Source organism: Alosa alosa, chromosome 3 (assembly GCF_017589495.1).
Source record: "Alosa alosa isolate M-15738 ecotype Scorff River chromosome 3, AALO_Geno_1.1, whole genome shotgun sequence".
In the NCBI taxonomy this organism is placed as follows: Eukaryota; Metazoa; Chordata; class Actinopteri; order Clupeiformes; family Clupeidae; genus Alosa; species Alosa alosa.
In genome coordinates, this window is record NC_063191.1 from 15915267 (window position 1) to 15940965 (window position 25699).

The 25699-nt window shown below is 41.9% G+C and overlaps 4 protein-coding genes across 7 annotated transcripts; 3 read left to right on the forward strand and 1 right to left on the reverse strand.

Annotated features, from left to right (window-relative positions):
- Window positions 1–427: 427 nt before the first annotated feature.
- Window positions 428–7203, forward strand: txndc9 (thioredoxin domain containing 9). Its single transcript, XM_048239717.1, has 5 exons — window positions 428–521; window positions 1362–1566; window positions 1739–1857; window positions 5644–5898; window positions 6114–7203. The coding sequence occupies exons 2-5, from the start codon at window positions 1381–1383 to the stop codon at window positions 6232–6234; spliced, it is 681 nt and encodes a 226-aa protein (XP_048095674.1). The 5' UTR covers window positions 428–521; window positions 1362–1380; the 3' UTR covers window positions 6235–7203.
- Window positions 7204–7287: 84 nt separating this feature from the next.
- On the reverse strand, window positions 7288–8858 carry mrpl30 (mitochondrial ribosomal protein L30). Its single transcript, XM_048239718.1, has 5 exons — window positions 8558–8858; window positions 8080–8157; window positions 7844–7990; window positions 7615–7688; window positions 7288–7492 (listed from the first exon to the last, which is right to left on the reverse strand). The coding sequence occupies exons 1-5, from the start codon at window positions 8603–8605 to the stop codon at window positions 7360–7362; spliced, it is 480 nt and encodes a 159-aa protein (XP_048095675.1). The 5' UTR covers window positions 8606–8858; the 3' UTR covers window positions 7288–7359.
- A 128-nt stretch (window positions 8859–8986) lies between these two features.
- Window positions 8987–12367, forward strand: mitd1 (MIT, microtubule interacting and transport, domain containing 1). The gene is made up of 7 exons (XM_048239716.1): window positions 8987–9567; window positions 9665–9766; window positions 9913–10049; window positions 10557–10643; window positions 10884–10999; window positions 11720–11780; window positions 11908–12367. The coding sequence occupies exons 1-7, from the start codon at window positions 9423–9425 to the stop codon at window positions 12001–12003; spliced, it is 744 nt and encodes a 247-aa protein (XP_048095673.1). The 5' UTR covers window positions 8987–9422; the 3' UTR covers window positions 12004–12367.
- Window positions 12368–12693: 326 nt separating this feature from the next.
- Window positions 12694–24869, forward strand: LOC125292633 (CRACD-like protein). 4 transcript variants are annotated; one of them, XM_048240033.1, is made up of 11 exons: window positions 12694–12733; window positions 13105–13173; window positions 16962–17052; window positions 17143–17287; window positions 17569–17695; window positions 17778–17939; window positions 18700–18867; window positions 19214–20822; window positions 22277–23625; window positions 23949–24048; window positions 24223–24869. In XM_048240033.1, exons 3-11 carry the CDS (start codon window positions 17004–17006, stop codon window positions 24384–24386), a joined length of 3873 nt encoding a protein of 1290 aa, XP_048095990.1. In that variant the 5' UTR covers window positions 12694–12733; window positions 13105–13173; window positions 16962–17003; the 3' UTR covers window positions 24387–24869. The 4 variants fall into 4 exon arrangements, with proteins under 4 accessions (XP_048095990.1, XP_048095991.1, XP_048095989.1 ...); XM_048240034.1 differs by lacking the exon at window positions 13105–13173 and having other exon boundaries at window positions 12707–12733; XM_048240032.1 differs by lacking the exons at window positions 12694–12733; window positions 13105–13173 and adding an exon at window positions 15160–15520.
- The last annotated feature ends 830 nt before the right edge of the window (window positions 24870–25699 follow it).

The following is a 25699-nucleotide window of genomic DNA, read 5'->3' on the forward strand; positions in this document are numbered from 1 at the left end:
ACATAAAAACACACAAATGCAGGCACACACAAACACACACACATACACACACACCCCATTACACTCACACACACACACACACACACACACACACACACACACACACACACATAAAACACCCACACACATGCAGGCAAGCACACACACATACACAAACGCACACACACACACATACTCACAACTCACAAGTGAACATGCACACACACACATGCAGGCAAGCAGACACACACACACACAGGCCTACAGTATATAATATACAAACCATGTAAATACACAAAATATAAAAATTTGAAATTATTTTCATGTCAAATATGGCTACAGTGAAACAAGATATTTTAAGACTGCATATACAAAGCTTTAATGATATTCCAGACACATACAGCAGCGTCTCACTACAATGTTTTTGCACAAGTCAATCAGTATTCAGGGCGTATTGCGTAATCTGCGCTGACGCCGCCCTACGCAGCCTGTATTCTCTGTGCCGCGCGAGTGGTGTTTGCCTGCACTGGAACGGGATCTCGGTAAGTAGCAGCAGCTAGTGGTAACCGGTAGCATCTAATCCAACTAATGATGAAGTCAGAACATCTACATGTGTCTTATTTAAAATATTTGTGGTGCATATTGAATAACTTGAATTCGTTCATCGAATAATAGTGACTGAATCAATCCTCATGCAACATAGTGTCAGTAATGCTAACATTAGCTATTGATTGTTTGCTACTGTGCCAACGTTACCAAGCCATTTTGAGCTGGCTGGCTAGCTAGCTAACTAGCGGCTAACGTAGGTATGCGGTTTTGTGTTTTAAATAGCCGTTGTAACAAAGATTGTCCACGTTTCGATGCGGATTATGTTTCCTCTGGCTATCTCGTTTAACTTGTTTGTATTCATGAACTGAGTGTGACGTTAATACATAGCTGCTCTGCTCACCGCGAAGAAACCTTTCAGCTAACGTTAGTTAACCATTGCTACCAACTAGCTAAAAAGTGACGTTTCGTGCAGCTAACACGCTATCAGTACTGTATGAATGGTCTTTATCCCTTTGTTAATTCGATAACGTTATTAGTTTCAACACATGGTTTGCCAGGCCAGCTGTAAGTTATTGGAATGGTTTCTTTTTTGGACCTATTCTTAATTTCAGCACAGTATCCCGCTGTTAATGCGTCATTACTGTCCTATGTCTAACTATTAACGTTGCTGATTTTATTGATAGATGTTTGAGAGTTGGGTGTAGTTAGGAGGTGGCTACTAGCTGGCTACTAGCATTAGCCACAGTTACCATGGACACAGGAAGCACTGGAAGAAACAACCGGCACCCCATGAAGCCAGTATCAACATAATGACCTATCTGTGATACCTTTAGGTTGCTTGTGTACAGAAGAATGGCCAGTCAGTCAATGGATATCGTTGCGAAGGCACTGGAGCACCAAATGCTCCAGTCAGCACGGATGGTGGAGGAACAGCTGGATGCGGAGTTGGGGAAACTGGAGCGGATGGACGAGGATGAACTGGAGCTGTTAAAAGTGAGGAGGTTGGAGGCTCTCAAGAAAGCGCAGAAACAGAAGCAGGTAAGTTAGATTCTTAAAACTGGACTAGAAATCTTGTATGAACAACAATGTAAACAATAAACATTGCAAATGAATAAGTGTTTAAAATCTGACAACGATCATCGCATCTGCACCGTATTAGGTCTTATCCCACATTGATGCATTTGCAATAACATTACCCCATCTCGCTTAGGAATGGATGTCTAAAGGACATGGAGAATACAGAGAGATCTCAAGTGAGAAAGACTTTTTCCCTGAAGTGAAGGACAGTAAGAGTGTGGTCTGCCATTTCTACAGGGACTCAACTTTCAGGTATGTTACACCTGAACTGACCTGATCCGACTCTTGAGGCAGTTAATCAAGTAATCATGGCAATTATAAGTCCGGGGTACCCAGGCTACCCTGGTGTTTCTCTTAGCTTTTAGTCCGAGTTAAGAACAGAGCACTACAGTATTTTTTTCTCTCTTGCTGTACCTGGTTGGACCATGCGGCTGGGATCCGGTGGGGCATCTGGTGCAATTTAAAAAGAGTTACCACACACTCTGATCTCTTAAAGGTGCTCTAAGCGATGTTGGGAAACGTCACTTCTCTTGATGTTCAAACAAAACAAAGAGCTAGCTCGCTACTCCTTCCCCCTCCCTCCCGTGCAATTGAAACTCTCATACGCGCATCTCGTCGGTGATTGGCTGGAACAGTTTATGTTTTTATGGTCCGTTTGTGGAGCCTGGGCTGTTCAAAGAGACTGCGTTTTTTACAGTGTGTTCAGGGCACAGGCAGCTAACGGATGGTGAGGTGATGTTTGCTGTAAACAAAAAATGTTTTAACTTAGAAACCGCGTAACATTGCTTAAAGCACCTTTAATGCATTATTTATTAATGACCGACATTTTGGCGCATAGCCTTTATCAAGGCACCTAGTACATTTAACATGCTTTGCCAACTGTTCAATCACCAATGTATGTGTGTGAGCAGTATGGTTATTGATTGAGTAGCTTGTAGAAAATGCTGATTGTGTGTGTCTGGCAATAGCACACGTTGGTCACCAGTTGGTCACGGTATTGCAAATGAACAAGTAAATAAATGAATATAAATAATGTGGTGAATAGAAAGGCATTATTAGATTAGATTAGAATAGTTTCAACTTTATTGTCATTGTGCACTGTACAAGTACAGAGACAACGAAATGAGGTTTGTGTCTAACCAGAAGTGCAAAAAAGCAGGAAAGTGCAAGGTGATATACACAATAGAAAGTTGGTGCAGTACTGAGACAGTAGTATACAGTTAAGAAAGTGGTATGGTTTACAGCAGGGATTGCTAAAAACAGGGACAGTGTCCAAAAGGCCTAATTAAAGCGATCGAAGAGAAGAAGCGAGAGAAACAGAGCAGGACACGGGTAACGATGGGATGGGGAGCAGACTAATGAAGGTGGAGGTGGAGCGCAGGAGGATAAAAGAGAATGAGACAGAAAAGATTGCGTGAAGAAAACGAAAGTATGATGAGGCATACAGCCCCAGGCTTCACGTGGATTGGGAGACTTCCCAAAGCCACAGTGCCTGGTCTGCAGTGAGATGCTATCTAACCATTCTAGTGTGGTTTTTCATTTTAGCGTGAGGGCTCATAGACCAGTTGCACATTTTGATTTTGTTATTATGTAGGGCAGCTAATTAAACACGATGCCTGGAATGCGTCAATAGAATGTGTTACTTTTTTATGTGTTGGATGGTGGGGGTAGGCGAGCGGAGTCAGGATGTAGAAGGTGGTCCGCGGGGGAAAAAAGTTTGGGAACCGCTGGTTTACAGTAATATAAATTAAATATAAATATGTGCAATGTATTAGCAGTAGCCTTATCAGAGCAGGATGGATATGGATATGCCGTAAGAACAGTGTATGAACAACACAGATATGTGCAGTTATTATTTCTATGGGGATTCCATTATTTGCACTCTGAGGAGTACCTGAGGGTTATTTCGAAAAACCTTGATAAGGGATTAAGCTGGGAGTTTTTGGTTATCCTGGATAAATTTAGCCTTGACTTGGTTTCACAAAAGAGATGGCACATAAGTTACATTGGAGATTTATTCTCTGTCCCAACCAGGTTAACAGCTACGCGGCCCCTGGAACTTGTCTTTGTGGGGCAGCCGTGGCCTACTGGTTAGCGCTTCGGAGGGTTGCAGGTTCGAACCCCGACCAGTAGGCACGGCTGAAGTGCCCGTGAGCAAGGCACCTAACCCCTCACTGCTCCCCGAGCGCTGCTGTTGTTGCAGGCAGCTCACTGCGCCGGGATTAGTGTGTGCTTCACCTCACTGTGTGTTCACTGTGTGCTGAGTGTGTTTCACTAATTCACGGATTGGGATAAATGCAGAGACCAAATTTCCCTCACGGGATCAAAAGAGTATATATACTTTATACTTATACTTGTTGTTTTGTTTTGTTTGTTGTTGTGTTTCCTTGCCTTCATACTATGTGAAGTGACCTTGGGTTTGAGAAAGGCGCTATATAAAATACACTTATTATTTTATTATAACAGACAGGCTGAGTTAATTCTAATGGTAATTATGTTGTCTTATTGGTTCAGCTAGCTGTCATTCAAATCAGACCTCCGTGTGAATTTTTAAGGAGCTTTATTCCATTTATATACTATTTGCTAAATGTATTTGCTCACAAAACAAAACAGATTGTCTGCCTACTATGGTTATTATTTTAATTATGATAGGCTTATAATTATTAACATACTCGTTTGATTATTTTGTTTATAGACGTTTGATGAATAGCTTACTGTAGTAGTTGATTGGAAATGGAGGGGCAATTTTTCGAAGTTTTTTTTCAACGAATTTGGTTTTAAAACCAATATAAAGGTATACAGAGTCTTACATTTGCATCTTTGCAGTGGCAAGTGCTTTCTTAATGACGTCACATGCCGAGATAAGGAAGCACTCACACGTGGGTGCATACGTAAATTTGCATTCAGTTGGTCTACCACACCTACTTCCGCTGTTTTACATAAATAGCCATGATTCCCTAGCCTGACATAGCCATACTCAATTCTAGTCAGAATATGAGTCTGATACTGCTCCATTGGGACGTAATTATGGGGCGTGTTTCAACCGATACAGGGGGGGAATGCCTCTGCACTCAATTGGATAGCCCTAACAAATCAGAGCAACGAAATAACTTACCGTGAGATGTAGGAAAAACACGAACAATCCTTCTTCTCCACAAATGCCTTAACATTGTTTTCTGGTCTTTTGTTAAAGTTATTGTGCCGTCAATATCTCCTGCAACACTCATTAGCAAAATCTAAGAGATACGTAGTAGGGTAGGCTATTAGGAAAAAACTGATAGCCTATATCCCCTCCGTTTTTAAAAATAATTCTGTTGAACACTGATATGCTACAAACATGTTATAAACAGCTGGGAAAGGCTGTCACAAATCCCTTGGAACAGGTGGTCAATCAGAGATTTCAAATGAACGAGGGAACAACATATCACAATGCAACACGCTGTTTTCCCTTGATGAAAGTGAAACCAGACGTGATAGACGAGGCGCTGTTGCTCACCTGTCCATCATCGTCAAGCCCGATTTTTTGATTGGTCGCCAGATTTGGGGTGAGCATAGTCAGCAATGCCAGACCGAACTTCCCGACCTCAAATGTTGTGGGCAGGACTAAGTTCGGCTGGCACCCAGGCTAATGATTCCCCATTCAAAAAAGGAAAACTTAACTTCATTGTTAGTGTATCAAAAGCGGTAGTTCACTTTGTGTGAATGACGCTATTTTCTGCATTTTTTAAATTCCAACCGTGGGCTCTTTGGAGCAGAAACGAGAATGTGCACACATCCTGAATTACTTACACCTGGCTTGACCTAGTCGCTCCTACTCATCCTGGATTGGCATTAGTGAAATGAGTTGAGCTAGGATTACCAGACAACGCTATGTCAAACCTAGCTTTATCACTTATCTTGGATGTCTTAATTCTGTGAAATACCCCTCTGGCATTGTACAAATGTTGACAGCATTGTTTTGAAATACTGTTATCTGCAGAGTATCAGAGGAACAGGATTTGGAAGATACTGACAAAAATGCATGTTATGTGTTTTTAGGTGCAAAATATTAGACAAACACTTAAGTATCCTGGCGAAGAAGCATTTGGAGACAAAGTTCATCAAACTGAATGTTGAGAAGGCGCCCTTCCTGACAGAGAGGCTGAGAATTAAGGTCATTCCCACACTGGCCCTGGTGAAAGATGGAAAAACCAAGGACTACGTTGTGGGCTTCTCCGACCTGGGAAACACAGATGAGTTCTCCACAGAGATGCTGGAGTGGAGGCTGGGCTGTTCAGACATCATCAACTACAGGTGAGTGTTTTGTTCTTTTTTAATATTTCTTTTAGCAGCGACAGGGGTTATAAACTAATGTTTCGTGCATTAGCCCTTCATCAGTGTCTCGGTGTTAATTGTCTTTACAATTGTCTTGATTATAATATAAACTACTTTGGTTAATCTGACAGTAGAGATATTTTTCCATCCTGAGAGTCTAATGCCATATTCTTCAACCATCTTCTGTCCTTTAGTGGAAACCTTTTGGAGCCACCCACAGCAGCGCCAAAGTCAGGGTCAAAGTTCACCAAGGTGGAGAAGAAGACCATCAGAGGGAAAGGTTATGATTCAGACTCCGAGGCTGATGATGACTAGAGGACTCTGTTGACGCTCTTGTTCAATCTCAGGGCTTCCTTCATAAAGTCCTCAACCTAGCTGGGTGCACATCTTTTACATTTCCGTTTTCCTTTCATTCTTCTAAGGGATCTCATCCATTAAGTTAGTATCTAATGATGTACAAACAAATAAACCCTAGTCTGTTTTTATTCTGTGTGTTTGTGTAACTTAAACTTGTAGCCATCATGTATTTATTTTTCCCCCATCAGTGTGCCTCATTTTTTTTTTTATTATTAAATGGAAAACAAATCATTTTCATAAGAGTTGGTATTGTTACTTTAGACACCAGCTCCAATGAGTATGATAGTTGGCAACTGTACTGAGGCTGGAAATCTGTCACATAATTGACCAGTAATGGATTTTCACAGACAGTAATAAAGTTAATTTAATGCTTGTTGACTCAAAACACCCATCTTCAAACACCAAAGCAGTTGTACCTGTATTCTACAGCACAGATACAATGGATATTTTCTGTATTATAAATATATACAAAATTCTTTTGAAGGAATAAGCCTTCAGAACTTAATTTAAGTATGTTTTTGACATATCTTCAAAAGTGCTCCCTAGCTCCTGGTGTTGTGAGTTCATGGATTATCTGATGGTACCAGCAGCTTACTGATGAGACCAAAATGAGGTTTGAAACACACACACACACACGCACACAGACCTTGCCAAGACATATTGGTACCTAAAAAGGGGACTTTCTATCAAGTGACAGTCTTCCATTTGCTAACATGCTACAATTTTGAAGAGTCCAATTAAAATGGACGACATTTGACTTTGGTGCTCTCTGCTCTAGGGTTTATTCACATTCTGGCTAGGAGAGAATTTATCAAGTGCCAAGGAAGCTAACTCAAAGCTTTCCAGAAACAACCTTTTCTTAGTTACTGTCTGTGAGTGAAGTTCTGTTAAAGTACTACTTTATCCTAATAAACAATGTTAAAGGTTTACTGTCCCGTTTTTTTTTCCCCCATCACACATTGCCACAGACCAGTCCCCCAACTAATAATATGCAGTAGGTGTGAAAGTCCAGCGAGTTTAAATTATTTTTATTTAACAAATCAGATATATAATTGAGGTTTGATGTGAGTTGGGTGGTAGGAATTAGGATTCAATGGCTTTGGGCTCCACCGGCTTGAGCAGTTTCCGTATTACCAGTTCTCCTTTGCTGTTGAGGTAAGTGTCAGCCATATCTTCCTCAGCAGGAAGACCGTACGGCAGTTTCAAAGGCTGAATCCTATTAAGAATAAATAAAATAAAAAACAGGCATGTACGTCATCCTGACAGAACATTTGGTTTAATAAGTGCATGTGACAACATTTATAGTGATTGCTTCACAAACTCTTGGTATACACTCACCTCACTAGATGTTTTATTATTTTAAGCTGATTATTCACTGAGGGTATATTCTTATGAACACGAGGCGTGTGACCCTGCATATGACAACAAAATATAGCAAAGTAATTACATTAATCATTCATATCTTTACTAAGTTGATGTAATTGAGAACACCAGTGAAGCCAGGTGAATGGTATCATATGATACATCAACACAAGTATAATGAAGTTCAAACACTTAAGATGATCACCTTCTCCAGTCCCAAGCTCTTCACCACCTTCTTTTCCCAGTACGGCCGTCCCACTGTTGTCCTCACCCGTGTGACTATGTGCAGTTTGTGGGGTTGCTCTGGGTCACCACCATATTTCTCATGTTCTTTTGATCTCTCTTCAAACAACTTGAAGACAGGAGGTGTTTGTTTACATACAGGAATATGGTGCAACAGGTATACATTCTAGAAAACATGCATTGAAGCTAATAACATACCTCACTGGGAACACGAGATCTTCTGAAATGGCTGCGAGAAGGACAGTACCAGGGGAGCTGACTCGCTTCTGTCATACTCTAAAGAATAATAAAAATCAGATATACCCCATCACCTTATATAGATTGATTATACTGTACACCTCCTGACATTACATTAGGTTTAAGAAACAAACTGAGATGCAACTCAGCATTCACAGCACACAACTTTCTTAGAGGACTTCCTCTCATCCAAGACCAAGTCCAAACAAACTCCTGGCAATACAACGAGCATCACCTCGAATCCTGCAGAAGATTTATGTGCACGTGCATTCATTAAAGCAATCTTCGAAAAAGCAGTGGTCAAGTACAGTCATACAAGCTTGGGAGGGGTTACTCAAATGTTGATGGACAACGTTATATTATCTAGGCTATAAGGGCGTAGAGGGGTTGACTAAGGTTAAACTGCATGATTCCAAAATTATACACATACCCAACATACCTTAATAACAGCAGAAGACTTCTGAAAAGCACGATATAAACCGGACATCGCGACCTTCGTTGGCAACACTGGTAAACTGGATAAGAAAAAAATCTTGCGAGCTAACGTTAAAGCAGATACAACATCAAGGTTATTGCTAGTTAGCGGTAGCTAACAACAATGTTCTCAAGCACATGAGATTTTGGCGTTTGCGATGTTTCTGTCTAAATATATGCAGGACATCCTATATAGATCGCATTTAAAGGTAAACTGTAATTTATATTGAAACTCAAAAAAGGCCATAAGCTACGCTTTTATGTCACATTAGAAACCACGGGACAGTATGAAACAGGAAGTACGTCTCATAAACCCGTACGTAAGAAACGTTGCCTGATATTTTTTTCCACTTAATAACATAACATGTTATTAGAGATTAATAATATAATTAAATTGCATGTATTTCTATCTATCTCATTCGTAAATTTAACGTTGCCTTTAATCTGAAATGAGATCATGTCAGTCTTCCCTCAGAAAAAATTGAACGCAAGACATTTCCTCTGTTCTTGGTGGGATTGTTTTGATTGAAACACTTCATTTAACGAGGAAGTGTTGTTGGGCGTTTGCAGTGGTTGCGGCTGTAAGTGTGCTGTAGAAGTTTACTGTACTTTAATGTTAAATAAAGACTCTGGTGTTAGCTTAACATACGTTATCATAGCATAATGAGGCCCACGATTGGTGTTTTTCAGATGTCTCACTGTTTTATTGTGATAATGTAGATTTAAGTGAAAATTACAGTACTCCGTAGAAGAAAATGAAAACGTGTTTAATGTAAGAAACTCAAAGAAACGCTCTAACAACGTATTAAGGTAGTTTCTGCAACTTGACAATGTCACTCAACCACTTACCTGGGATGGAGACTTCGGCCGTCTCTGTTCTGAAGAGAGCCGTGGAGTTGGACCAGAGTTCACGCTTTCAGGAGTCTCTGGTGTGCTACCAGGAAGGGATTCAACTACTCATGGATGTCCTTAAAGGTGTCATATCAACCTGTCCTATGAAATGTCTATCTCTTAGCATATCAAATATCCATATTAAATTGCATGACGATTCTCTGATGCTTCTTTCTTATAGCTGTGAAAGATGATTCCAAGAAAGTGCATTATAGGGAGAAGATCAAGAAGTATATGGACAGAGCTGAACAGATTAAAGAACATCTTAATAAAGCAAAAGAGGGTAAGTCAATGGAGATAGCATTACGCAAACAAAACCCTGTTTAGTATTATTCAGTTGTGAGTTGTGACAGTTAATGTCAATTGCAATGGGGTTTTTTTATAATCAGAGGGAAAATATCACACAATGTTTTTTTTTGTTATCATCAGAGGGAAAATATCACGAACAGATCAAGATATCAGACAGTGACACAGGATTTAGCTATGAAGTCCTCTTCAAGCCATATATCAATGAGGGCCTGACAGAGGTTTGGGTGGAGGACCCTTATATTCGCCATATTCATCAGGTGAGAAAGTTGATTTAATCACACTTAAAGAAACTGGTGAACTCACATAATATCCTTTATGTTTTACGTTTTTTGGTTGTTATTAAAGGTTGCGGTGGCGGGGTAACGTCACTTCTGTTGATGTTCAAACAAAACAGAGAGCTAGCTCACTACTCCCTCCCCCTCTCTCCCGTGCAATTGAAACTCTCCTAAACGCGCATCTCGTCGGTTATTGGTTGGAACGCTTTATTTTGCCTTTGAGTGGTTGGCAACACTTGTTGGTAGCAATTGTTTTTGTGTACAGATTTCGGAGCCTAGGCTGCCTACAGAGACGCGTTTTTTTGACGGCCTGCTTATGGGGCAGGCAGCTAGCGGATCGTTAGGAAAGATTAGATGAATGTGATTTATGTTTGGGCCTTTTTGGGGCCTGAAATCGCTGATGCAACCTTTAATCTGTTAATCTGAGGTTCAAATATATTCTGCAGAAGACAGAATCGGGTTGTCTGACTTTTAGATCTCGGCTTTTAGCTCTACAACTTCCTGCGTTTCTGTGAAATGCTGTTGAAGGCCCCCTGCAAAGTCAAGAAAATCCACCTTCTGACCTCCCAAGATGATGTGAGTGATCAACCCATTCACACAATGGCCACCTTGCCATGAAAATAACAGTGATTGTTCTCTTGAGGGCCATTAGTTATACCTCCAACATTTATCTAGTGCTGTTTTTGAAACAGGAGAAACAAAAATCCACTAATTGTGTGTTTATGTATCCTTTGTGATATGTGTCTGGATCTAATGTGTTATCCCCATATGTTTTAGTGCATATATTTATGAATCACCTATGTCATTATTCTGTAGGGAGACAGTTCTGCCCAGCAGGTCAGTGCCCTCAGTGAAATCAAGGAGTCGCTTCAGAGCCAAAGTGTAGCCCTAGACATCCAGTACTCCTCCACCATCCATGACAGGGAAATCAGGTAAAGTTCACTGAAAAGGCATCACTGATCCTGTCATGCCCAATCAAGTCAGTTCAATTTGGACTTCAATGAAAGACTGATATGTTTCAAACAATCCATCCATGGCTATTTTTCTACATGTCCCCCCACATAGTATTTAGACAGTCTATACTTGTTGAAGTAAGACTATTTAGTCATAATTCAAAAGTATCAATGCAACTGTCAAAGTCATTTGACCAAACAAATGTACTTTGCCTTTGCATCTGGTTCAATAGCATCTCCATTTCATAAATAACAGAACTGTCATAACATAAGAAAAGGTGAAGGAAAATAGTATAAGTATATATACTCTTTTGATCCCGTGAGGGAAATTTGGTCTCTGCATTTATCCCAATCCGTGAATTAGTGAAACACACACAGCACACAGTGTACACACAGTGAGGTGAAGCACACACTAATCGGGCGCAGTGAGCTGCCTGCATCAACATTTCCGGGGAGCAGTGAGGGGTTAGGTGCCTTGCTCAAGGGCACTTCAGCCGTGCCTACTGGTCGGGGTTCGAACCGGCAACCCTCCGGTTACAGGTCCGAAGTGCTAACCAGTAGGCCACGGCTGCCCCAAATATATCAAGAATCTGAAATTTAAGTGTAGTAGAATCCAAAAGCCGGTTTCATCTTCCCTAAAATGATATTGTCTTTTCCTAAAAACTTTGCCTGGAGGGTAAATCTGATAACTTTTTACAGGTTTGACAATGGCTGGATCATAAAGATTGGTCGAGGACTTGACTATTTTAAAAAGCCTAAGGCAAGTTGATATATTTTTTGTTACTTGTTACTTTTTTCTGCTACTATTATGTTCTGTTGTTTCTTGTTTAAAAATGGCCCTGGCATTACCAGCATTATCGTTAATATTTCCCATTTCTTTTCTTCAGGGTAGATTCTCTGTTGGATATTGTGATTATGACTTGAGAGAGTGTCACGAGACCTCTGTGGATGTCTTTCACACAAAGCACACTAAGACAAGTTAGAGCTGGATAACTACTTTGTGCCCTCTTACTTTTCTCATTTTTAAAGACTAAGTGCCTTCTCATAACAATGCTAATGAAATGGCATGTTATGTTCCGGCTGAGCTGCAGTGCTCACAAAAACCACTCACAACCAAGTTACACGGGATACCATTTTTTTCATTTTTTTTTTTTTTTTCATTTTGCTCCTGCTATCATGAACCAAATGGGCCACGGTGAACCAATGTGCACCACATAATGGCTTAATGTACGGATTTATATGTAATAATGTCTTAATGGTTACAACGTTGTATTGTGTTTTAAATGCTTTTGATATCTGTTGATCTTTGGATACTAAGGTTTAATTTTAATAAACTATTCAACTGTTTCATATGGCCCTTTTCTTTGTTTGTGAATAGCACCATCTGCTGGTCAGAAAAAATACACTGATCATGATCTTATTGTGTTGTGGTGGTCCTGTGCACGTTTTTTAAAATGTGTTTATTGATATGGACGCCTAGAGAAACATATTTCTTATATTTATAGGTCGTCCTACGAAGGCTAGTGCTAAACATGACTTAGTTCACTGTGACCAGACTTAGTTTTGAATCCCGTGGTTATAGGGTTAATTCTTTGCCTGTGCTGCGTGTCTTGACGTGGTAGTGATGGTGCTCCTCAACACCTGCCGAGCAACCGATTCACAAATGCGCTCAAGTGGAAAAGAAGCAATACAATTTAACATCGCCGACCACATGTAAGTAGGCCTAGTGTCATTTTTAAATAAACGGCTGGTATGTTGTTATAAAAGTAGCCTATATTTCGAATTGTCAATGGTTTATGAGTCAGAATACAATTTTAATAGTGTTTTATAACAAGTAAACACTTTACCATTAATTGTGTAGGTAGGTAGGCTACTGGATTAGACCTAGAGAGGGAAAGTATGGCGAGGCTAAGAAAAAATAGCTGTAGCTTACTCCTGATGGCTGGTCCGTCAGTCCTTTTACTAGGAACATTCACATTTGTTTCAGTGAAATATTCCAGCGGCCTGCGAGTGGGACAGGATTTAGTCTGTAATCTTGCTTAATCTCAACGCTCTGCTCATTCGATTTTTGTGCTTTCAAATAGAAAAGACATCCCAAAAACTGGCCTGAAGCAACTGCAACCAACCAGAAAACTGAGCGCTGTATAGCCTAGGTAGGTTATCCTGAGAGGATTCACGTGTCGGGAGCAAACGTGTTGAGCAATAATTTTGCATTCTTGCATGCAGTTCATGACAAATTAGTGTATTAGGCTATGTATGAAAGTATCTCAGCTCTCACGTTCACTCCAAAAGTAAAGGGGTGTTACACTTGCAAGTAAAATATGCCTGCCATATGTCAACACGATTGACAGAGACAGTGTGTCTGAAAATTATATCAACACAAATATTTTCAAACTATTTGGATGTATGTATGGAGTTGACGTGTCCCAGATGTTACCATTGACCTTCTGCTGCACAGGCAATATAGAAAAGTAGGATTTGTAAGCATCCCTTGATCCCAGCCCAGATTTGTATATCTGGGGCAAAGCTGCTCTCTGTTCTGTAGGATGAACTAGAGAGGGAGAGAGAGAGAGAGAAGGATATAGAGACAGAGAGTGGCTTGCTGTTCTAGGTCATCAAAAACACAAGGGAAAATTAATCAGAAATAATAGAGCACTTCATGTAAGGCCTACCTACATCTAGAACCACGATCATGTTCCTCAAACGGACATTTTATCTCAGGATGTGTGTAATATAACCACCATTTACTCTTAACATTTTCATTGATAATCAGTGAAAATTAGCTCTGCTTGTGTCATCTATGAAGTACAACTTTTGGAGTAATTTTGTGACAAAAAAATATTGGTCTAGTGTCAAAAAGACTTCAGAAATGACTTAAGGCCTGTACCTGACTCTGGATAATCTTTGAATGACGTTTGCCTTTTACACTGCTTTTGGGCATTAGTATCACTGCAATCTATTAAGAAACATATTGCTATTGGCACCTTGCTACGTCAGGTTAAAGAGGTCTTTTTAACCTGATGTGACCTTTTACAGAAGCACCACATGTTAACAATATGGATGATAGTAATTTAGGCCCTTTCAGAGGCCTTGGCTATAGGGTATCTATCTCATTCCCACATCGTATCATGTTACATCACAGCAGCGGATGGTGGTGTTAGTGGTTCAGGAGACAGACAGATTGTCCAGTGGGCACTTGGCTTAAATTCAGCTCCTGTTGGCATTACTGGCTAGTGTCCTTGAATAGGGCATTCCAGTGATACAGTGACCACTCAAATGGGAGCGTTAACATGTTTATTTTTTGTTGTTTGACATACTGATATGATTCAAGTAATTAATGCAATTCCAGTTCATATATATATATATAAAAACAATACTTAAAATAATAGGCCTAATAGGCTGAAGTCAGCAACTGTTTTATTAATTTACTTTAGATTGAACAACATTGTGTTAGGCATGGCAACCCTTATCTTCATATGCTGGTCCTACTTTTTTACTCTGTGCCGTGGATGCAAATTCCCAACCGTTCTGACACATGCATGCAAATGCACAGCATAGACAATCTCAGGTTTACAGCTTTACTTCATCCTCTAGCATAAACACCCAAACAATTCAGACTTTGTTAATTCTATAAAATAGGCCAACAGTCCTAGAGGGAATATACTAATGGAAATATCCGTCAAAAATGTTCACTGAATGGTGCCTTGTTTCATAGCAACACATGTTGTTTTGTCACCAGAGGGCTCTTAATTACCATGTACTTCATTTCTCTCTCTGTTTCTTTCTCTCCATCTCACTCTCTCTATCTCTCCCTCACTCTCTGTCTCTGTCTCACTCTGTCACTCTCCTATATCTGGTGGTTGTCACTGGTGATTGCGCTGAATGATAGTGTGTGTGTGTGTGTGTGTGTGTGTGTGTGTGTGTGTGTGTGATGCCATCATGTGTAATGCGTGTCCCCATCTCTCGCAGCATTTCCTTTTTTTCTGTTTCTCCTCTCATTCCTGGGCTCCAAATCAGTTTAGCGTTTCATAAGGAGCTTAAATCCGTGGGCCACTGTGTGCTAGTAATGTGTGTGTGTGTGTGTGTGTGTATGTGTGTCAGAGAGAAAGAGAGTGAGTGTGTGTGTGTGCGTAATTTGTATGCGATTTCCTGATTCCATCTGCCAACACCAGTCGTCAAGTGGTAACCTTGTCTTGCTCTTACTTTCCCCTTCAGCCACTGCATTCTGTCATTCTCATTTGCGTACACTTAACACTCTGTCTGTCTGTCTGTCTGCCTCTCTCTCTCCCTCTCTCTCTCTCTCTCCCTCTCTCTCTCTCTGTCTCTCTCTCTGTCATATGCTCGCTTTCTTGTACCTTACTCTTTGGCCCTATTCTGTGATGAAAGCTTGTGCTTGAGGTTGTGGGAACAGGTTGTGCTACAAAAAGATAGCAGCTGCAGTATATTCACATTAAAGGGAAGGAGAGAGGGATTACAGAGAATTTTTGTTGTTATCAGACGGTAAGTGAAATGCTCATAGTAAATTTGAATTGAATCATTCTCCTAGCTCAGTGTTAGCGCTACTCTTGGTAGGCATTGTTTGTATTCTTTGCTCAGAGGTTTTGAGTCACCTCACCTCCCATTTGCTTTTTCAAAATGTTTTTAATTGTTATTTTTTAAATAATGTCATTGTGCTGTTTCTGTTTTGACTTTAAGTTTCTGTTCATGTAGCCATACCTGCATCGACTTTCCTTCACATGTATCTGTATAAGTAATTTATAATACATTTGTATGATGTGTGATTGGTTGTGCCGTCTGAGTCGTTTTAATACCTCCGATGTGCTGCAACTTTGTGATTAAGCTGTTGTTGTGGGATTAGGACTCTGTGAAATCTTACAGGGAACTCTATTCTGTGTTATTAAGGGTCTGGATTATCTCCACTTTTTTACTCTTGGGTGTATACTGCTATATAACGGTAACACAATGTAAATGTGAGAAATTAGAAATAGACCTGACCATGACAAATTTCAGCTGCAACCTTGTCCAAATGAAAATCAAACTCATGCTGAACATTCACATGCTGCCTGTCTGATATGTCTCTATCTTATAATGTTGCTACACTACTTGCATATCTATACTAGCAGTGCTTTGTTCTTACTGACTGCAATGGAAATATCTGTTGGGATTTCTCACAGTGTTCCCTTCTCTGTGGAAACAGCGAGATAGTAGAAAGAAAAGCATTGCGTCTCTTTGCATGTGAAAACCAGCCACCTGAAATCTTGCGCAGGTCAAGTGGACTTTGCATAGTGTTCATCGCCATGTTTTTACTTATCTGAGCACAGCCAATGAGCATGAAACCTGCTCACTGTAAAAGAGTTTGGTATCAGTACAACGAGGAAGGTGTGTCAAACCAGGTGTCTCCAAACAAGACATGAAAAGGCAAACATAGTGGTTAATCTTGCGTGTCTGTGAGTAGTATGCATTTCTAGTGTGCATGTTTGTGTGTTCTAAAAAAACATTTGTAGTTTTCACTAGTCTATAAGGTTAACTGAGAGATACATTGATGCTAGATTGAATTTAATTTGAATTGATGCTACATTTGAAGTTGTGGCCTTTTATATGCGTCTTGTCAGTTCCATATTCAGAAGGTGCTAACTTGATATATGAGATCAGGACACATGTTCTGTCATTAATTTTACTCTTTGGGCTGATAAGAAATGCTTGAATGTTTTGGTCAGGATGTTTAAGTATTGTTCTTGTGTCCTGCAGAGATTTGTATTTCAATGTTATAGTTGATTTAACCATATTTATGAGCCTAAACAATGCTAATGTGACTTGCAGTAAATAAATGAATGTCAGCCTCACCATGCAGTAAATAAATGAATGTCAGCCTCACCATACAGTCAATGATGTTGTATTAACAGATACCAGATTTTGATTTGTTATATCTTTCTCTTTGCAGCATTGTAGATTCCAAAAAATTGAAATCTAAGAAAATCCAATAATGGAGTCATCGTCAGGGGATCTCGAGGGCAGCAGTGACGATCTCACAGGTTTAAAGACTTTCATCACCTACGCCACCCTCTGATAACCGTGACTGTGTGTTATGAATTACTCGAATAATGTATTAATCAACATCACAGGAAAGAAGAAATCTAGGCTGAAATCTCTAAAGATGCGTCTCTTCGGGAAGAGGAAAGGGGGCGAAGGACAGCGTAAAATGAGTCAGTCCGCCACTGACATCTCCCAGGGGAAGGATGAGGAGCTGGACTTAGAGGACAGTTTCAGGTGACCTCTGTAAACCACTCTGACAGCTGTTTTGCCTGCCTCATATCTGAACTGAGCATGTACAGGTGACTCTGTGTAGAAGTTTTGTCCTGCCTTTCCTGGTCTTATCTAAATCCGATGTGTTATCTGCCCCCATTGTTTGCTTTGATGTTGGGATGATCGGGGGATGGGATGTTGGGTCACATCAAGCTGTAATAGTTTACACTTGAGCGGTCATATCTGTTATCAAAATAATTCCATATTCTGTCATTTAAAGCAACCTCTAAATTACATTTTCCCAGCAGCAGCTTGGGGTCTCGTGCATTGTCGCACGAAAGCATCTTCCTTGCTGAGCAGTGTCTGTCTTCAGCTGAGCCACCACAAGGTCTGTCTGAAGAAAACGTGCCTAGTCGTATCAAAACTTTACAGGTGAGTTCTTCATACAGAGTTGCATCAGACATTTTATGACTCAAACACAAGAAAGCTAACTGTCTTTCCTGTGGTGTTTCAGATGAAACTACAACAGCAGAATCTGCGTCTCGGTCAGCCCCCTCACGTGATGTCCATTAAGAGGCCAGAGGACACAGGGGGCAGCTCAGAAGACGATGGGCTTCCGCAAAGCCCTCCTGAAATCATACTCAATGAGGTTTTACCTCAGAGAGCATCGTACAAGGTACCAAACCGCAATAGCCACCCCTTACAATTGCATGTAAAAAACATTCAGGTGATGTTTTACTTAAACAGCAACTAGACACTACCTGCAAGAAGCAACAAGAAAATACCATGCTTTTTCTAAACAGTCCCAAGAATGCATGCAGCATAAGTATTCCAGAACTCTGCTCAACTTTTAGAAATGGTTCAGAAAAGTTGTTATTGGGCTGGGCCTACATTTGGACTCATATAGTACAGTGCCAACCTTCTTGCTCTTGCAACACTACTGCAAGGTATTCAGGACTGCAGTGGTAGTCTTGTACAGTTGCTTAAATTAGTCTTGAAAACCTCAAAGCCCCATGTGTAGCAACTTACAAACTAATCTGTCAGACCTTGAGTTGCTACCTATCCCAGTTTCTGCAACCTGTCCTCATTTCTTATATTCTGTGCCACAGAAGAGCAAATAAAAATATGTTCCGCTCACCGAGGAGCTTTTCTCATTTAAACCATGCGAAACAAGGCTTTATACTGAAGTGTGTAGTTCCCCCCTCCAACTAAGAATAACAGCCCCACTTTGTGTTTCTTTAGTGCTCATATTCAACACAAAATGTGTTTGTTCCTTGCAAAGATAAGTATAATGAATAAGAAGCACGCCTTTGTATTGCAATGCACGTTTTCATTAGACAATTTCCACCTGATAATTTCAACTCACCTGCTTTTACATCGCTTTTGTCTTTCTCACAGTGTGCTCTTAAACTAACCTCTTACATCATCCTCTGTAGCCCAGTAGCCCGACAGTGCCCATCATCGCCGCTCCCTCAGATACCGGGATTGATTTCAACACCCCTCCACAATTCACCCCTTGCCTGGACAATTCTGCTGCACGCCACCGTATGTCAGTGAAGCCCAGGAACCAGAGGGCCAGTGCTAAAGTCAGGAAGCTGACATCGGTGAGATGGAGGACCAAGAAACCACCAAATGATTTTAAGAAGTGCTTGTTAATTCCTTGGTTGCACTGGTGCGCCTAACTTTTTTATTTAGGTGCACCAGCACAAAATTTAGGTGCACCCAAATTTTTCATCGTGCCACCTTTAATGCCACAATTTCAAGGTCACCTTTTGACAATAGGTGCACCAGTGCAACCCAGGAAAAACTTTAGTCGCACCCTTAAAAATTGGTTGCATTCTAGAGCCCTGTATGGGACAAGTTTACACTTCTCTGTCCCTCTTAAATGGTTCTCACATTCATGTAATGTATCAACTCTGTGGATTGACTGTTTTCCTTTTTCCTTTACAGCAGCCAGATTCTCGAGCACGATCTGAAAGCATGAACAACATGGAGCATCCCATACATGGCGAAGAAGATGAGAAAGGCCTTGGGGTCTCTAAGGAGCCCATCCGTTTTCGATCCCATTCCACCCAGGTGCTACAGACAGGGGAGAGCCCTCCTGCTCACCCTGATGAGAACCATCTACTTACTTCCAATTGCAGATCTCTGAAGGAGCCAGGCATTCCACACCAATCTCCCTCTCCCATGCGACCTCCAGTCCAGCCACGTCCAGTCATGACCGAGACTGTTATCACAAAGTCCACCTTTCATTCCCAACCACCTGTCACAAAGGATCAGGAACCTCCCGTAGCTTCTGTTCTCAGTTCTAGAACAGAGGAAGCTTCTGCTGTATCTCCAGCAGCTGATCCCAAAAACAATCAAATGGCCCCAGAGACTGTTGGAACAAAGCCTCCTACCTCTCCAAGGCTAAGGAGTGCGAGTGGCACCAGACAAGTTGGAGAGAATCTTGGCATTTATCCACTTAAACCTGCCCCAGCCAGTGCCCCATCAACTGTGGTTCCCCAGGACACTCCTGCCAGTGTTTCAGCAAATGCAGACGAGAACGATAAACAGAGTGTCACTGGATCTCAGATGGCAGTACTCCAGAATAAGACTGAAATTGTGGATAAAAAGGGGAATAAGAGTTTAAATCCTCAGACTGAAATTCGTCCAAAAGTTCAGCCAGTGATGGCAGTTGGACACTCAGAAGGCTTACCCTTAGAAGCCACTCAAATGAGATCTTTCAGCAAAAATGAGAAAGCTCCAGTCAAAGCAGAAGGAGAGAGTGGGATGTTGCCACAAACAGCCAACGTATCAGCCCCCAGGCAGAAAGATAAACCAGATAAAGTTGTGGAGAATGTGGTAACCAGTCAACAAAGACCATCGTCTGCATCACCACGTTTTACTATTTCTTCTGCACACAATAAAGATCAAACTAAAACTGGGAGCTTCCCCGATAAATTTGAAGAAACAGGAGCTAAGAAAGACTTGACAAAACCAAACTTTCCACACCAAGCTTACTGTTCTCAACGTGGCGTTCAAAAGGGTGACATGAAAGCCAAAGAACTACCTCCTACTCTCCCTGCTGAGATGCCATTTGGTGGGAATGTGGAACCCAAATCATTGCAACAGGGGAACAGCAGTGGTCCAGATCTGGAGGAGTCCTTGACTCTGCCACATGAAATCGGAGAGGAGGCCACCGAGGAGGAGGGCCAGGATGGCGTGGAGGTAGCTGTGGAGGCCCATGAGGACCTGAGAGAACATAGAGAGGAGGAGCCGACAAAGGGAGAAGGAGAGAAGAACGCTTTTGGAGTGAAGTTGCGCTCCACCTCACTGTCTATCAAATACAGGCTTGACTCCGCCCAGTCAGAGGTCAACGTTAAACGACATAGTGCTGATGTTAGCACACTAAGCACAACACAACATGGCTCACAGGCTGGTCCGAGGGCCGGCAGGGCAGGGTCTCTGACCATACATGCTGCTTCGACATCCATGCCGGATGGGCAGAATATCTCGTCACTCCCATCTACTGACAGTGCTGGAGGCAAGTTAAGATCTAGATCCCTTAGGCAGGAAGGTGAGTTTGATGTTTTTCTATTTTGTTTATTTCTCAAAAGAGAGGCTAATGTTTTCCTTATTAGGCAATCACTAGTTTTATCCAGAGGTTGTGTACACACACAAAGACACACACACTAGGAGTGGTGAGTTCAAATATATACATACCCAGAGCAGTGGGGTTGCCCGGGTTCAGGCCTCCTTATCACTCTTTCTCAGCTTTTTAAAACCCCATCAGCTTTTTACTATCTAAAATCCTAATGCAGGAAAGGGGAAAAATTACATGTACCGTTGCCATAACGTGAGGCAGATGAGCCATGTTCCCTCCACCTATCATAAACCGCTAATTGCCCAACCCATCTGTTATCTTACTGATAGCCTAGGCCGCCTTAGAAATATTCTCTCAGGTTGACCTTGTGTCCTTCTGTCTAACGCCCGCTGATTGTCTTTATATCTTCAGTGACAACTTGCTTTGAAGTCAGCACCGTTCAATAAAACGTGACAGTTCAGCAAATCAGCAAAAAGGGTGCCTAACCAGAAACTGGCAAGGCAACAGCTTGTGTGTGGTAGGAAGAAGTACAAAATACATACGTATTGTTATTATTCGTTCTGGTTCTAAAAGTACAATGGTCAGATTGATTGGCATAGAATGTGATGTGCAATAGCTCAGTTACATCAAATTGATTGGCCGCTGATTGTAAACTAGCTTAACCTCTTTGAAGTTGGTTAAATGTAGACCCATGTAGACAATAAAATACTCTGAAAGTTAATCATTAGACCTATCAGAAGCTGTGCTGGTCAAATAGAATGGTTTATTATTACTAGCGTTCTGTATGTCCAAACAGGACATTATTTTGTTTGCCATTGTTTTATTCAAACAACTGTCTTTTACCAGCACCTCCTGTACAATCTCTAGTAGAATTGCTGTCAGTCTGTAGAGACTTTCAAGGAGAATTGTTTAAAAATATAATACGTGACAGAGGAAGAGTTCCATGGCAATGCCACTGCATTAGAGGAGTGAGAATCGGGAGAATTCCTGGTCGGCTGGTAACGTTTTGAAGGCATGAAAGGGCATGATATCGCTGTTTGTATTAGTTCTTTGTTGCGCCCTCCAGCAGTGTGGTCTGTGCGATTGAAGCCTCTCACTCTCACTCCCCGCGGTCCCTCCCTACAGCTCTGGTAATAATGTTGTAACAAATATGATGACCTGACATGCATTTATGAGATGCGCACAGATGGTCGCAGACTACTGAAGATTTTAGATGAGCGGCCGCAACATGTTTTAAGTAGCCCTGAATTTCCCATCCCTGGCGCTGGAGCTCAAAATCTCCTAGTAATATTTAGTATCCCACTCCGCCCCTGGGTTTCTGATACATGCCTGGCTTGCCCTGGGGTCCTAGGAACTGTGTGCTGTAGTCATCTTAGTACATGTTTTATCTATTTTTTATCTAATATAATTCCTAATATTACCCACAGGTGAAGCAACCCAATCGACAGTTGTACATCCCCCCAAGAATGTGTCCATGCCTTCTCCATTATTGGTAGGACTGTCTGCAGCTTCATCTTCAGTCAAGGTGACCTCATCATCCGTGTTGCCTGCACCTTTACCTTCAGAAGAGGCTGGTCCATCTCAGCCAGATGATGCATCACCTGCACCTGTGAAAGAGCCAGAGGGTGCCAGCTCTGACTTCTCATGGATGAGCATGGCCATGGAGAAGACCCGCACCATTCAGCAGCTCATCACCAGCAAACTCCCGGAGTTCCCTGAAGGACCCACACTGCCAGGGGCAACTCAGACCAAAAAGGAGTTCATACCTTCTCCTACCGTGGAGGGAGGTCCTGCACCCTATCCCTCGGTCAAGAGGAAGTCAGCGTCCTCACCCACTAAGCAGACGCCACCTGCATCCTTTCCCTCAAAGGAGGCTACACTTCCACAATCAAATGATGTAGCCTCTACAGCCCCATCTGCTAAGGAGCCAGAGCAAGGTTCTTCTGAGGTGTCTTGGATGAGCATGGCCAGGGAGAAGACGAAAACCATCCAGCAGCTCTTCACCAGCAAGTCCCCAGAGTTCCCTGGACCACAGACAACCACAAGAACCACGCCTACAACTGAAACCCCGCCTTCAATGTTACCACCTGCTGCCCAGTCTACCAACGCTGAAAAGCCATCTGCGCAGCCGAGCAGAACGCTCAAACAGACTGCCCCTCCAGATGCATCACCGACAGAAACAACCCCGTCATCAACAACTGTTCTCCGTTCAAGGCCAGGAGGGCAGCCAGTCACAAAACTGCTACTAGAAGCAGAATCCAATTCCAAACCAGCACCCACCAGTTCAAGCCAGTCACCTTCAACTCCCTCCATTATAAGAGGGACATCGCTCCAAGAAGCGCAGCCCAAACCCATACAGCCTAGCATTGTTTCAACACAACTGAGTAAACTGGCCCAGTCTCAGCAGACCACCGCTCAGTCAATACCACCCTCCTCACTCCTGAATAAAACACAGCCATCCCCACCACTCCCCTCCGCCCAGTCCATCCCCCGCCCGTCACAGCCCACTGCTAACTCACATCTCTCGTCCAGCCCAAAGCCCCTATCCCATCTAAAGCAGCAGAGCCAGCCAGCTGCACCATCTGTCTCACAAGGTAGCAATGATGGACTGAACTCACTAAAGAAGAGGAGTGATTTGCCCCAACCTGCCCCAGTCAGAGGCAGTGGGGCCGCTACAGCAGCAGCAGAAGGTTTGGGGCCTCGAGGGTCAGGGTTGGGCAGCAAGGCCGCCTTCCTGGAGAAATGGGGAGACAAAGGAGCCTCTGTAGGCACCAAGGTAGCTCACACTTCTGTCCCTGATAAAAATACACCCGCGACCTATTTAGGTGGCTGTCTCTGCTCTAGACCCAGTTGCGCATGTGGTAATAGAATGGAGTAATAGACCTAGAATCATTGTATTATGCTGTACTGTACTGGTATGAAATGTTTTCCATGTTTTTAGTTGAACAGCCAAAAGAATGAAGCTAAATACTTATTTAAGTACATTGCACACTAAAAAGCTAAAAACCATGGCATGACTGTTTGTACATAAACATATATGTTTACAGTTTTGGTGTCTTGTTTGGTTTGGTAATTGCTCAGATGCATGTCTTTTTGTAGTTTGAAGTGTCGAAAGCCACCTCAGGGGCCCAATCCTCATCTGAGTCTTTGACATCAGTTAGACCAGGACACCTCAGCAGAGACTCAAAGCCTGATGCAGGTATTGATACAGACATTTGAAAAATAAGCCTATGTCGTTTAAATGTAGTTTTTATTGTTCTCATTTTGTGCATGATTCTGTGTGCTTCTGTTCATTTGTATGTCTCCTATCTGTTTATACCTTGTACCCACGCAAAGTGGATTCCAAATTTTAGCAGTTTTGTTGCTTCCACAGACTTGGTTCTCTTGAGAGCTGCAGATAAAGAGGACAGGGCACTGAAGAAGACACTGGTCTCTTCACCCTCACCCCAGCAGCCTGCTTCCGATGGGAGCCAGCCGTCCTGGATGGAGATGGCCAAGAGGAAGTCTTTAGCATGGAGTGATAAGAGCATGAACTAAGCGCGCTCAGGGAAGCAGGAAGTGAGGAAAAGGAACAGAGGGGGGCACAATGACTACACCTGTCAATCAAACCAATGGCAGTTTTAGGCACAATGCTGCTACCCATACTGTTTCTCTCAACCATAATTTACAATGGCCCCGTTAACACCCTTTGTGGTTTAGTGTTTTGGAGCAATGAATTGACTTTTTGACCTCTCACCACCAGGTTTTTCTTTTGTATATTTCTGCCTTTAATTGTAATGCCCATAATTATTTATTTGAGAGGTGTATAATTTAAGGTGAATATTTATTATATTTAAATGATAAATACCTAACATTTACATATACATATTTATGATTTGTGTGAATATAAAGTAATTGAATTGTACATTTCATTAACCAACCTGGTTTAACCCATTCTGTTGATTTGGTTGGTATAATCTGTTCATATGAAGCAATGCCATTGTCAATTAAGCAAAATAAAGTATTGTTTGTTGATGAAAACATTGTGGCATAATATTGATTTTCCATTGTTGCTGGGGGATACCCTTACAAAATTATTTGTCACCCACAAATAGCGGCAGATTTGCAGCAAACTTGTGGGTGATTTTTGGGAAACAAATGAGTTCACAAGAAAATATTACCAGAAGTTTGCCAATGTTGGTTGCTAGAGGCAAACTTTCAGCAAAGTTCTGGCAACAATGAGAAGTTTGCCAATAGTGGCAAATGTGAGTTGCCAGTGATTTGCCCCCACACTTAGCCAATAATGGCAAACTTCCAGTGAACTTCTGATGACAAAGCTAATTTGCATATGACATTGCCAGAATTGCCATTACCCGGAACTCTATGCCAGAAACCTAATTTGCATGGGAAAATATGACCTTGCCGCAGCAAAATTTGCAGCAAGTGTTCGCCAGAAACCTGACATTTCTATAAGGATACCCAGCATTTGCAGTTCATCACACAGCTATATTCATAATTTTCTCACCAACACATTGTTTTTCCCTCTAAAAATGATTTGAAACAACATCTGAAAAGCAGTGAACTGGGTGGCCTGTGATGCGGGTACCAAGTGCTTACGCTTGAGATTGTGACGAAAATGCTGTGGAGACACAGAACCACTAGCCCATAACACAGCCCCAGGGAGTTAATTAGCAGTGGATACCATGCCCAGCACAATACTGTAATTGTAGGGCCATGATCTGCAGATAATGAACTGGAATAGGGCTCAGAGGGAGCTACGGTGAGCTGGAGTGTGATGTGTAACTAATGGTCCTCTGTGGAGAGGAAGACTGGGAGAGGTGGAGTGAAACTGGTGCATGTTGCCACCTAGT